The sequence below is a fragment of the Chanodichthys erythropterus genome, chromosome 3 (assembly GCF_024489055.1).
Source record: "Chanodichthys erythropterus isolate Z2021 chromosome 3, ASM2448905v1, whole genome shotgun sequence".
NCBI lineage: Eukaryota > Metazoa > Chordata > Actinopteri > Cypriniformes > Xenocyprididae > Chanodichthys > Chanodichthys erythropterus.
Genome location: NC_090223.1, coordinates 14,303,498 through 14,318,481, shown reverse-complemented (window position 1 = coordinate 14,318,481; position 14,984 = coordinate 14,303,498). Strand labels below are relative to the sequence as shown.

Sequence of the window (14,984 nt, the reverse complement as noted above, 5' to 3'; positions counted from 1 at the left end):
TGAAAAATTATGAACTTTTGTCTGGCTAATTTGTTTACATTATAACTAAAGTTATGCTCAAAAACTGATATTTTAATTGTAGAACCTTTGATTCGGACACATTTAAGATGTTTAGTCCAGTTAAAATGAGATGTCCATGTTAGTCTATGTTAAAATGAGATGGAAAACACCACAAATATTCCTGAAACTGAGACGTTTAATAAGAAAAAGCCCATAAAACAAGTCTGATTTATATTTTTACTCACACACAACAGGTTTCACAAGCATCTTTCTTCATCAAACTCGTTTAAATAATTGTTTTTCTTTCCATACAAGACATTTCTAGGATGTACATAAACCACAGTTACACAATTAAATTAAAATTAAATAACCCCAAACAAAGACCAACAAAACAGTGTTTTTTTTAATGCTATAAGACATTCATCCAGTGTTTCAGAGGCAACGAAAGTAACAAGAAACTCACACAAGTTGTGCAAAAACTCATTTGAATGTTTAACTTCAGGTCCCGCTCATTTGAAATGTTTTGAAACAAGAGTGCAAAGAAAAAGAATGTTTAAATTCCATCACCATAGTAACTAAAGATAACATTCTATTCTAATGTAACATGGCAACCAGGCGCTTCAGTGATTCAGTTTCTGTCTGATCAGTGTAGTTTCATCATTATAGAAATGTATCATATATAAATATGTGATATATATAATCTAATGTTTTAATTCATAATATTTATAAATCATCTTTCATTGAACACACAATATCTCATCAGTAGTTTCTTTCGGCCACAGTGAGATCATTCACTTTCCCTTCATTGATTCCTTTATTCATTCACTCACTCATCGTCGATTAGTTTCTCAGCTCCGTTCTCAGTCTGCGGAGCGTCTTCGTCTCCTGCTCTGCTCGTCTCCTCCTCCTCCTCGTCCTCGTAGGAGAGGCTCTGTCCGCCGTAGTTGATGGTGGTTCGGGACAGATCAACCTCGATGGGGAACACGTCGGCGTCTTTCAGCACGGCGTAGCAGTCGTCGTAATAGTGCGACATGCCCGAGACGAAGCGCTGCAGCTGGAACACGATGTCCTGAACTGGAGGGAGAACGTAAAGGGTTAAAACAGATCATGTGCTGTATTCTGATGTGTCTCTATCTTGTCAACACACCATGTTTCTGGTCCAGGAGCTCGATTTTCTCCAAAACATCCTTGCGCATCTTAGCGAATCGAGCGCGAGCTTCCTGACGACAGCGCAGGATCAAACGGTACTCGTAGTTACCGGTGCTGACGCGGTACAACGGGTCGCCCAACGCCTGAAACACAAAAAACAGTTAAATATAGCTGCAAGCAGCAATTATGATGATTATTAAGATGATCTTAGGCAAAATTACTGAAAAATCATAATCAGAGTCATTAGTGAAGATTTAATGGTTTATCACTTTCGACCATTAGGTGGCGCTGTGATCAAATTGATGTGGTGTTGTCAGAGTGAGGTGACCATGACACTTGCAAAGTTTGGTGTCAATATGCCAAAGCATTGCAGAGATACAGTCTTAAGAGGCGTTTTGGCATCATTCCTCAAATTTGTTGCTGTGGTAAATTAAAATTATTTAGTCTTTCGACATGAAATCCATAACTTTTTGTCGGCACAGTCTGAAGATAATACGATTAAATTTTTTGGTGAAAATCGGTCTAGGAGGAGTTTGAAAAATTAGGTTTTGAAAGAAAATCTAAAAGGCTGACAGGAAGTTTGGCCAAATATGGCAAAATTTTTATCTATGTTCTTGGCATGAACCAATGAATCTATTAAGACCAGTTGTTCATTACAATAGGTTAATTTAATCAGAAGTTATTAGCGTTTATGTAACACAAGGTGCTAATGCAGTCGTATAATATAGCATTTTATGACAAAATTAAAAATAGCCAATATGGGAAAATTGGATCAATTCGGCATGACTCCCTGAATCGAACGAGACCACATTTTTAATTTTCGGACAAACTGTTTAGAAGTTAAAGGATTAGTCCACTTTTAAATAAACGTTTCCTGATAATTTACTCACCCCCATGTCATCCAAGATGTCTGTCTTTCTTTCTTCAGTCGAAAAGAAATTAAAGTTTTTGATGAAAACATTCCAGGATTTTTCTCCTTATAGTGGACTTCAATGGGTACCAAACAGTTGAAGGTCAAAATTAGTTTCACTGCAATTTCAAATTGTTCTACATGATCCCAGATGAGAAATAAGGGTCTTATCTAGTGAAACGATCACTAATTTTCTGAAAAAAATTGAAAATTATATAAGTTTTTAGCCATAAATGCTCATCTTGAACTAGCTCTCTTCTTCTCTATTTGAATTCCGGCAGTGTAGACACTGCTAAGTGTATTACTGCCCTCCTCGGGTCCAAGTTTGAACTAATTGTTATATACTATTGAACTAGCATATTGCATATAAAATTAGTTCAAAACTTTGACCTGTGGAGGGCAGTAATACGCTTAGCAGCGTCTACACTGCTGGAATTCTAATAGAGGAGAAGAAGAAGAGAGCTAGTTCAAGATGAGCATTTATGGCTAAAACTTTTTTTCAATTTCAATTTAAAAAAATTTAAATTTTTTTCAGAAAATGAGCAATGGTTTCACCAGATAAGTCCCTTATTTTTCATCTGGGATCGTATAGAACAATTTGAAGCTGCACTGAAACTGTAACGTTGACCTTCAACTGTTTGGTGCCCATTGAAGTCCACTATATGGAGAATAATCCTGGAATGTTTTCATCAAAAACCTTCATTTCTTTTCGACCTAAGAAAAAAAGACATGGACTAGAGCTTAGATCGGGCCCAACAAATCAAGCCCGACCCTACCCGAGCCCGATGTGTCCGAGCCCGGCCCGGCCCGACACGTCCACTGTAATTATGAGCCCGAGCCCGATTTAAACCCGACCATTTTTAATATGTGGGCCGTTATAACCAGGGGCGGCGCCAGATTTTTTTTTTTTTTTAATGCGGGTGCTGCTGCGCTAGATCATTTAGGCTACAGGGGGGAGCTGGGCAGTTATATAAATTATATAAATACTATTAATAAATGAGCAAAAATTGGCCACTCAATATTAAATATTAAATTATTTTAATTATCATAATTAAAGTTTTAATTTTATTAAATTGAACAAGCTCAACAATCAGCATTCAATCAAATATTCTTAAAGATTAATTATTATTAATAATGTTACTTCAACATATTGTTATTTCAACATAATATGTGTGTGAGCAACAAGTAAGATGTACATTTGTAAATTCGGTGACAGCGTGTGTTACCAGTTTCAAAAGGTGTAAGTGTGTCCGTGGCGCGCCGGCGCCTCCATGTCATAATTACATTGTCTGCTATATTGCTTTTTATGTATTAAATCCAGGTAATTGGATGATGAAAAATGTATTAAAATTAAGATACAATTTATACTAAACGAAATTCACTTTAAAGAAAATCTTTCTTCAAAACAAAACTTAAACTTGAAACTAAATGCGCTTATTTAATGGCTAAAACACGTAGACTAAAGACTCTTTGTACAAATTGCAGCACATTCATTTAATTCTGAATTTTGCACATGTAAGTTGAAAAGCATTTGTTTGTGCATAGTAAACATATCTGTAACATTTATGCATCATAATTGTGCGTGCATTTATTAATTATTATCTTAATGAATAATACGACAAAGAAGAAGCATGTAAACTGCGTTGTTTGTTTATTAAAACTATTTAAAATGTTTCCATACCTCCGATTTTCCTCCAGACTTGCTCAAAGTTAATTCTCCTGTTTTAAATTTTTTTTTTGCTTCTTCAAGCTCCGTGTTGTACTTAAGCCTCGTTTACACTGTTCGTATGGCTCCGACAAGGTTTTGTTCCGTCCTCTGAGCGGTGTCAACTCACACCAGAAGCATTTCAGAAGCAAAGCGGCTGGATTCGCGAGACCACTTTGCCTGGCCAACATTGTTTTCGTTAAATTTTTCATGTTTTTAATGGCTAAATGGTTATATTTTGTCCGGTTTGATTGTGTTTATTGCTATGCCATACTTTATTTTGCTGTAGCCATACAGATGAAGTTAACACACTTAAAATTCCAGTTATGGACAACAAAAACAAAGAAATTTCAAGTTTTTCAGCTTCGAATCTCTTGTCTTCAATTTCTGTCATTGTAGTGATGTGAAATATCAGCAGGAGTTTACAGGATTATTTTGACTTTCTTTTGTATTTGAGCTGCGCGTCAAAAATAAGCGAGGCGCCTATCTTTAGCGAAGCGGCGCAGTGAGCCCCTTCTGGGACGCTTCTCAAACGCACCGCAGCGCGGCTGGTGTAAACACGAGCATTGACTAGAGTAGCCGCGAATCCGCTCCGGTAGCCGCGTCGCAGCCGTAACGTGCCGCACACGCGTGCAGTGTAAACGAGGCTTTAAGCTACTGAATAGTACAGCACGCACAGCAGGTGTGATGCGTCACGCGTGCGAGACTGCGAGTGGACGAGACGCTGCGCATGACACGTGACGTGCTTTATCAAGGACGGTGGCGGGAAATATCGGCCCGACCCGGCCCGCGGGTCGGGTCGGGCCGAGTCCGGGCTTGGGCTCGGGCAGAGAATCTAAACTCTAACATGGACATCTTGGATGACATGGGGGTGAATAAATTATCAGGAAAAGTTTATTTAAAAGTGGACTAATCCTTTAAGCAAAAAGCATTTTTCATATCTCCGGACCAGTAGGTGGCGCTGCTCCGAAACGCAGCATGTAGCCTCAGGTCATGCTTGTGATGACAGACCAAAGTTTAGTCTGAATACAATAAAGCGTTGAGGAGATACAGCCTTACATAAATTTCCAAAAGCGCAATGTAAAATTCCTTCATGCGTTTTTCGAAAATGACAATCTGATTCAATTTTTCGTAAAAAAAAAAAAAATCAGAGCAACGGCCTAGGAGGTGATCGAAAAAGTAGTTTTTTTGGAAAATTCAAAATGGCAAGAATTTTGCTGCTAGCCCTTGTGGTTGAAAACTTATTAGCATAAACGTTAGTGCAATATTAGACAGCTGGTGGCGCTAGAGGGATTGAGTTAGATCAGGGGTGTCCAACCCTGCTCCTGGAGAGCTACCGTCCTGCAGATTTCAGTTCCACCCCTGCTCCAACACACCTGTCTGTAATCATCAAGCAACCCTGGGTATTCATAAGCTGATGTTTCACACTGTACATTCATAAACCCTGGGTTACAGTTCTTATTTGCATATTTGCGGTGTCAATTTCATTGATTTGATAAATGCAGCATGTGACCTTTTAACAGCTCTAGCATTGCGCTTCCTCATATTGCCGACTTCATATGAGTGTTAAAGGGGACTGAGGCGATCACGAATGTGTGTACATATTACAGAGTTAATCGCAAATAATTAGAGGGGCTAAAGCTCTCCTAAAATGGGCCTAGTGACGCCCCTGATATAAGCAAGCATACAAATAAGTGTAGCCACAATCTCTCTTGTTTTTTTTGTACCATTTTTTGCTCATGATCACACACTCCTCACACTGATCAGAGTTCAACACTAAACTGGCTCTTCCTCCTCCAAAGCACTTGTTATAAATCAGTAAACGGGTTAAGGAGGTTGAAACAGTAACACGATCGAAAGATGATTTCCCTCATGTGATGTAGAGAGTTTTGTTTAGACAATGAGTAAATGAATGAAGTGAGTGAACTTACGATACAGCTGTACTCTTCATCATCCATCTCCTTCACCTTCAGACAGTACGACTGAATCAACACAAACACACATCAATTATCAATTCAATAAATCACCATAAACACCAGAAATGAATCTTCTCGAATGGTTTCATACCAAATACTCAAACTTGACGTCCAGGTACTTGCGGATGGTGAGTTTGGTGTCTGGAATGGCTTTGTGGAGATACGTGTTCAGATCGTGCAGCATCTGACACACAGACAACATTAATAAAGGAGTTATTATTAACATTTATCAGTAACACTTCACTATAAGGTCTCACCTTGTTACTGTTAACATTAGTAAATGAACTAACAATGGACAATATAATTCTTACAACATTTATTAATCTTTGTTAATGTTAGATGATAAAAATACAATTCACACTGCATTAACTGAGGTTAACACTTAAAAATGTGTTAGTAAATGTTGAAATTAACATTAACTAAGATTAACAAATGCTGTATTGTTCGTTGTTAGTTCATGTTAACTAGGGTAGTTAACTAATATTAAAAAATGCAAAGTTATTGTAAAGTGTTACCCATTGATTTCTTTTAAACAAGCCGCAGTGTTTTCATTGTATCTTTAGTTGTTCTGAACCATATATTTTGTTTATTTATGTACTCTACATTCATCTGTATTATAGACAGTATCTTGTTAAGAATATGAAGTGGTTTGAGATCTGATCTCTTACGGGTTTGATGGTCTTCAGCAGCTGAATGCCGAACTTCTCCATGTTTCGATGAGCTTCAGCAAACTTGACGAAGGCTTCGCTGGCAGCGGCCTGCGGCTCACGGACGCCGATGACAGAAAACACGTCGCCAAACGCTGAGACACAAAACCAATCATTATAATCACACCTCAGATGAATATAGATGATGATGGAGTTTGTGGAGTGTTTTGTTGGTCATATTTGGTAATTACTACCAGACAACCTAGTGTTACTGGTGCATTGTGTAACTAGAGACCATATTTTGAATATCTGATCACAAACTGGAAGCATTAATAGTGTATTTTTACATATGAACGTTCTGCTGGAAAACGTGAGAAAGACTTTGACAGTCACTTAAAACACATTTTGACTGGTCTCTCTGTCAGTGTGTGAGTTTGTGATATCTGACCTCTGTGAGTCTGAGAGAGCTCATAGAAAGCCCTCAGGAGTCTCTTCGTGTGCTCCATCAATCCTAAACACACACAAACACACACTCGGGTTATTTCCCTATGAATCTCTCTCAGTCATTGGTTTAATGCAGCATCAGTGTGAATGAATGACCTTTATAAAGTTCAGCAGTTTTCTCCAGCTCCTCCAGCCTCTTCACCAGACCATCTGAAACACACAAACACACACAGATTTCACAGATCATATCAACACTGAACCTGTCAATACTCTTAAGTGATAAGGTCCCAAACAAAGGATTCAAAAAAACTTCAACTACTGTAATGTGAAATAATGATTTATTTACATTTTAATGCATGAGTGTGTTGTGATTGGTCAAGCCACCAGAACCAACAGATTCAACACACTACTAACTCACTCAACCAGGCCCCACCCCTTTATTCTGTGTATGGATTATTTAAATGAGGAATATTGTGACGTGTTCATTCCCGGAAGAAAACTCAAGACTACAATGGAGGCGTTTCAGGGAGTTCAGAAACAAAGACACTGATATAGAGACTTTTTCATGAAGCAGACCAAACATAACATTACCTATGCTAGAGAAAGATGAACATGGAACATGGAAAAAAGAATAATAGGACCCCTCATCCATCCCTCCCATACAGTAACAAAAGTGGCCCTTGTGGGTCAAAATGACCAAAAGCCCTAAAATTATACTTTTACTTTTTGTGTGTGTGTCTACAAAGCTTATTTCAGTTCATTTTGATATATTTTTTTGCCAAAATATATTTTGAATAATTATTTTATTTAACTTTAAATTACTATATTTTTATTTAAGCACATTCTTTCAACTTAAATTCAAAATAACACCATTTCATGCATAACTGTTGATTCAGCTCAAAATAACAGATGTCTCTGCTGACCTCTTGTGGAAAAAAACAGTAATATAACATGATATTTTCTGACTCTTGCCACTAGATGGCCTTATAGCTCTATATGAAGCAAGTGAATTGTTCTCATGGGTCCTAAAGACAGTTTTATTCAGTCATTTCTTCAGTTATGCATTCAGCTATCTATTTAGACCAGTGATTCCCAACCTGTGGGACGCGGCCCACTAGAGAGCCTCAGTGATCCTCCAGGTGGGCCGTGAGATAAATTAAAATTAATTTAAATATATTAATATAATTCCTTCATTTAATTATTAATACGTTACATACTAAATTACCACCTCTCTCGTACGTATTCTGTGATTGTTTCGGTTCAGCCCAGTCTGTTTCTCATCGTGCTGCTGTAAAATACAGACTGAACGGTGGCTCAAAACGCAAACTCCCTGAGTTGGAAAAAGAAAACCTGTGTGTCGCTAAAAAGGTTTTGATGGATGACGATTGTAAAGACGACATACAGCAGTCGTACATTAGGCATGCGCGAGTCCGCAATTATTGATGCGCAAACAAACTCGACTCACTGATCGCTGTAACATCGTATTTCTGCATGAACACAGTTCAATATATTTGCGTAGTTGTCAAAATTAATGTTTTATAAAAGATGCTTGTTGAACATGTGTGTTTTGGAGAAGTTTGAGAGGATCAGTGGTGTTATATGTGGTTGAAAAGTGATAACACTAAAATACAAATGTTTTTGTGAATTAAAAAAAATGGGGGGTGGGGTGGGGCGATAAGGTGGGCGTGCCGTGTTGATTCAGAGAGGAGGTGGTAAAAAAGGTTGGGAACCACTGATTTAGACATTATAAAATCATTTGTTGGTAAAGTTTTAGCTTTTATAGTTGTAATTTTGACAATTTGTTTTAAGGGTTTTCTATATATACACTGAAGTGTCAGATATTGTAATAATTCAAGTTAGTGAGGTGGACAGCAGGAAATGTGTTCAAATCTAACCACTTCTTATCTGTGTGTGATTTTTTATTTGAAAGAAAAACAAAACACTGCCCACATTCCTCACATTCCATTCATTCCTATGCAAGTCAAATTGACCCAGGAGAGACTCTTTTGTTACTATTTTTATCACAACCACATAAACTCCTCAAATCCAGTCAATGTTTGTGTGTGCGTGCATTTCAAGTTCAAGTGCGAATAAAGTCCTGAGGTTTTGGACCACTCAATTAAAAAAAAAAAAAAAAAAAAACATTTTGGGACAAAATGACCTGAGGGATGGATGAGGGTTAAATATTAGAGTATCTCCCAGCCTTGATGTTCCTAAATCAAGCCTTAAAGCTCATTTTCATACTGTGGCTTTTGAGTCTAATGCAGGAGGGGAAGTAAATAAAGGACTTGTTTTGATTTACAGCATTTTAAGTGACTGGTATATTTTATTTCTGCAGTTAGGCTGTGTGTCCACCAAAGCGTTTTTAGCCAGCTGAAAACACCTATCTGTGAGCGCTTCAGCAGCGCTTTGTTGCTTTGATACGGAATATCTGCGGCATTGTTACTTGCAACTGATTTTGCAGATAGTTTGTTCATTTCTAACAATGTGGAATACTTGCTATGTACGTTCAGAGACCAGCAGTATTAATTTCTCATCCATTTTGTTTCGTTCTCTGTTTATTTGATGTCGCTGTACAGTGAGAATGTTGTGACAGTTGGTCGGTGTTGTATTTGTCCCGCCCCTCCTCCACTCTGATTGGACGGCTGGCTAAAAAGTGACAGTGATGAACGCAGCGTTTTACTCAAGTTTAAACATTCCTCAAGTCAAGGCTTGGGAAAAAAACGCCCGGCGCTTGCTTAAATGTGGCACTCCCATTGAAAACAATTGGAAAAGTATGCTAGACGCTGGAAAAAACGCTTTGGTAGACACATGGCCTTAGGCCTATAACTGTTCAGCACTAATTGTGTATGAAATATGCTGTATAAATGAATAGGACACTGAGACAGACAGACAGACAGACAGAGACAGGTGGTCTGACCGTTGCACAGAATGGCTCTGCTGAGACCCAGAGCGTCTGCTGTTCCTGAACTCATGTTCTCCACCAGACGATGCTTCACCTTCTTCAGCACTGAAACACACACATATATACTGTCAAAATACACACACACACTCAAAAGATCTTCACCACAAACTGACAGAATAAACGCTTGCTATAACTGGAAGAAACTATGACAAATATTAATATTTATGATAAAAAATGATCTAAAAAAATAAATCTCTGTTAACAACAAAAATCAAAATATGATGTTCTGGTGCAAAGGAATTGATTTGATTACATTTGAAAAACGTTCAGTTTTATGAATTCAATTTATTAGACATACTTTTTAATGTTTAAAATGTAGTAACCCCCAAAAAACACATATAATCAAAATATACACAGAAACTCAAATATCTTCAACATAAACTGCCTTAAAGTTTGTTTTAACCTGAAGAAATTATAACAGAGATATACTAAATAACAGTTGTGCAACACTTTCTGACATTTTAAAAGATTTATTGCATTGTTAAAGTCTTAGATTCATTAGACAATTTTTGATTAGTAAAATATATTAACATGGAAACTAAAACAAAATATATATAAATGGAACATGCAGAATTTTGGGAAAAAATAAAAGGGATTTCTTAGGCTCTAAGAGAGACACAAACACATTTCTGCCTCCATTCAAACACTATGAATATTTATAAGTAAAGAAAGTTTACCGATATCCAGAGATTTGCCCTGCTTCGGGTCGGCCTGCAGTTTATTGTACTGGATCACGACTTCACCCTGCAGATCACAAACACATTCATCAAGACTAATAAACGTGATTTACTGACAGACAAACACTATTACAGGAGTGTAGCAGCAGTTAGAAACACATCTGAGACACAAGGCTTTCATCAGATCATATATGGGTCAATATTACATCAATCTATGGATAATAATAATACTCTTGTGGTTCATATGACATGATTTCCATGAATAAATATGATTCAAATGAGGAATCCACTACTTAACACTGTAGAACATGAAAGATTTTCACATTGTTTCTATCAAATGAGAGTATAAATTCACCTAGTTAGCAGAAATTTTATGTAAAAACACCAAAAACTGCAAACAAATAAGCTGCAAATCTAATACTTAACAATAGTGTTAAAAAAAACAATGATTTATTAACCTTTCACTTTGGAAATGACATATTTCAACTGTATTACAACAAAACTATATTATATATATATATATATATATATATATATATATATATATATATATATATATATATATATATATATAAAACTGATACTGACTGATTAATTCAAGTTTCAAATCATCAAACAAGAGCAGTTTTGCTCAAGTGCTGTAGATGTTAAAGGAATGAGGATATCTCATCTGATTGATGGTTTATATCATCTCCAAATGTAAGCAACATTATCGTCCAGCTCTAAATGGCTCAATATGACTTTGAAACACAAGATATTAAAGCATTAACATTATGAATCTCCATAAAGCTAATTTAAAACAACATGCACTGTGAATAGAGACGTTTATAAACGCACCTGCACTGTCTGGATCATCTTGGCCACCTCCACTTTAGTCTTTCCTTTCACCGGTTTTCCGTTCACTCCAGTGATCTCGTCTCCCGCGGCCAGAGTCCCGTCCAGAGCCGCCGGAGTGTTATCAAACACCTGAACACACACAACATGATCTCTGTCATCTCAAATAAGACATCATAATCACACCTGCAAATTCATAAAAGGCAAAAGGAGTGTGCAGAAATGGCATTTCAGTGATTTTAACATAAAATATAGCTTTGAGAACAATTTTTACCTCAGAAAAGCCATTTAGTGACCATAAACTCAATAGTTCAAAAGAAAAAACAACTATAGAGAGCAGCATTTTGATAAATATATGCACTATTCATTATATTTTTACTTAAACTGTTCTTCATGTACATTTGAATAAATCCATTATGAAAAGCCAACATTTAAATGTTTTTATTTTACTATTATTAAGTTATTATATCGTTATTATTATAAAAACGGCCTTATGTGCAATTTAAAAGTTTGTATAATTAATTATGTTTTAACCTTTAATATTTCAGTAATGTACCGACTGACAGGTTCCCTGTGAAGTTCACAGCAATAGTTGTGAGACATTATTTTCCTTGAGAAAAACTGACATGAACTCTGCCTGATATATATCCAAATGAATCAATATCAAACTTAATTGAGCTTGTGAATTAGCAATGCTTGTGAATCATGAAATTTGTGTCAATAGCCAGCCCTAAAATGACGCTTTCTGTTGCTCTTTGACAAGAAAACAGAGGTACAGGACATGATTTAGATGTGACCCTCGTGCATTTGATGAAATATTCAAAGCGTCAGCAAAAACATACATATACATAACATTCCCATAGTCAGAGGAGGACGTGAGAGTAGAAGTGTGACCTGTACGATGTAGAGACACGGGCAGAACTGAGCTCCGCCCCCAATACTGATCCCAATTAGGTTCTGTGAGTCTTTCTTCAGAGTCACTGTTCCAGGAACTGTAGGAATCCCTCTGGACACAGACACAACATCACACCACGTGTTAAATACTCTCTGTATTTAATTATATATATAATTATTTATTTTTTTACTTTGTATTTCTCTGACAACATATCATCACACACGTGTTAAATACTCTCGGTCTTCACTTTATACACCAGATCTGCTGATTTATCTTTTTGCCGAATGCTCTGCTTGAACAGTGCTTGCTCTCCTTTCTTTCAATTGAAATTTCATACTGTTTGACAACATGCAATGAGTGTGACTTGCATTAATATCTCCATTTCCTTCTCATTGTAGAAACACCACAGGATGTGACATCATGTAGACAAATAAATACTGATGTGCTACTTGTTAATTATGGATATTACTCACAGTTTGTCCTCCTCCAGCTCATAGTCCATGTCTGTGAACATTATCAGCTCTGATCAATGTGGATCTGATGATCAAACTCTCTTCATTCATTCAGAAGCTGAACTCTCCAACTGAAATACAGCAGTATAAATAAAACGAACATTTTAAATCATCTGTACTAACATCACAAACTTAGACATACTCTTTTTTTTTATTAAAGATGCTTAATAGTATTGTTGTTGTTAATATTATTGCCGTTGTTATTATGAGGTGGCGACAGGTGTTATCGCAAATAAATAATCCGCGTGTCTCTCTTACCGCTCCGTCGATGAATAGTTGAAGCACAAAGATGTTTTTAGCAATTGAAAATATTGAAACGATGTTTCAGTGTTATTTTATTAAGATAAATGGACAAACATTTAGCTTTTTCATCTGAACACCAGTCTGCAGGATGTTTTCTTCTTCTGCTAGTGTTTAATGATGACTAGATACAGCAATGTAAACGCGCATTTCCGCCTCCTACTGGACAGGAGTGTGAAGAGCGAAAAAATCTCATTTCAAATTTTATGGAGTGGATATATATATATATATATAATCTGACTTAAAGCATGAATTAATTTCTCTTATATATAAGCAACACAGTTTTGAAGTAGTCTGGATCTTATTTATATATTATATTTTATATATTTAATAATTATTTGAGACACAATGACTGAAATAAAACTTTAAGATAATTTATTTAAAAAGCGCAAATTGTGATTGGTTGCGATCCTCTTATTTTTGAGATGCGTCACAACTAACGGTCGGTCAGACTCAGAGGTCTCAGCCAGTTACTAGATATGCAGGTAATTTTCAGGCATCTAAATTTTAAAAACAAAACTCATTGCAAGTACTCCATAAAATCAGTAATGATGTTACTGGACACTCATAGTCGGCTGTGTTGTTGGAAGAGCAGCAGCAATCAGCAGGAGACATTAGACGCGACCGTTTAGAGTGACGGGTTTTTAGCGCGAAAACGTTTAGCTGTTTTTTCTATGACAAAGTGTCAGAAATATGCAGTAAGTCGTATCTACAGTAAAGAGTGGAAGAGTGACTCAAAATGTGGATTACACCTGTGTTGGGAGATGACTCGACCTCTTTATAAATATAACTAACTCTGAGAGAACAGTTGAATGACTGAATTGAAATCAAATATGGGACTGTCCATCGTCTTGTGCACTCTGACATTTTTGTCATATTTTCTTTTATTGTATTTGCCATGTTTCGATCCGTTTTCCTGTTGTATTGTTCTCCTGGCAGGAGAATTCATTTTTATAATTTTATTGGTCCCACTTTATATTAGGTGGCCTTAACTACTATGTACTTACATCAAAAAATAAGTACAATGTACTTATTGTGTTCTTATTGTATTGTAAAAACACATTTGCTGCTATTGAGGTGGATACGGGTAAGGTTAGGGACAGGTTTGTTAGTATGGGTAGGTTTAAGGGTATGGGTAATGTGTAAGGGATGGGTCAACAGTGTAATTATAAAAGTAATTACAGAAATTAATTACAGATGTAATCACATGCAGGTGTTTTTAAAATATAAGTACAATGTAAAAACATGTACACAATAAGTGCATTGTATCAAATGATTAATTTAAATGTAAGTACATAGTAGTTAAGGCCACTTAAAGGTGCTAAATAGGATGTTTTGTTTTATACATTTTTGCAATATTACTTGAAACTGTCTTTACTAACTGATAAAAGACTATTTATTAGGTGCACTGAAAGTAATAATATTAATATACATCATCTGTGCACGAGGTAGGGCCTTAAAAACTCACTGCCGTGACGTTCCTTGTGAGAGACGAGCGCGGCTGCGCTCTCCAGTAACTTTCCACACTCCACAGGCGCTGCATGCAATGTTTTTGTCAGGAGACAGGAGTAACAACTGCAGATTATGAGTTACCTGCGGTGAGTCCGACATAATGAATCCAAAAAACACGAAAGAGCGAATGCCGGTGGTAAACACTCGTGTTCCAATACTCGTGCACGAGTTTTGGGAGGCGTTCCTTTAAAATGAGCTGTGAAGGAGGGGTTCTGTTCTTACGCATGCGCTCATTTCAAAAACTCAGTAACAGTCTTTGGATTCTCAGACGAAAAAATCCTCTCTATCACCTTTAATATAAAGTGGGACCATTTTATTTTGTTATCATTATTTAGTTTTAAGGAGGTAAATGGTGGTTGTCATGACAATTGAATTCTATCACATTCTTTTCACAGTGAATGACTTGGGCAGGTTTTTGAGAGCTTTTGGGCGGGAAATCATCGTCGACCCGTTCTGGC

General features: G+C 36.6%; 1 protein-coding gene across 1 annotated transcript; it reads right to left on the bottom strand.

Moving 5' to 3' along the window:
* Positions 1 to 184: 184 nt before the first annotated feature.
* pick1 (protein interacting with prkca 1) lies at positions 185 to 13,110 on the bottom strand. Its single transcript, XM_067381101.1, has 13 exons — positions 12,973 to 13,110; positions 12,676 to 12,785; positions 12,202 to 12,313; positions 11,311 to 11,439; positions 10,474 to 10,540; positions 9,752 to 9,841; positions 6,988 to 7,041; positions 6,836 to 6,898; positions 6,409 to 6,542; positions 5,832 to 5,924; positions 5,696 to 5,746; positions 1,148 to 1,292; positions 185 to 1,074 (listed from the first exon to the last, which is right to left on the bottom strand). The coding sequence occupies exons 2-13, from the start codon at positions 12,714 to 12,716 to the stop codon at positions 827 to 829; spliced, it is 1,227 nt and encodes a 408-aa protein (XP_067237202.1). The 5' UTR covers positions 12,717 to 12,785; positions 12,973 to 13,110; the 3' UTR covers positions 185 to 826.
* Positions 13,111 to 14,984: the final 1,874 nt, after the last annotated feature.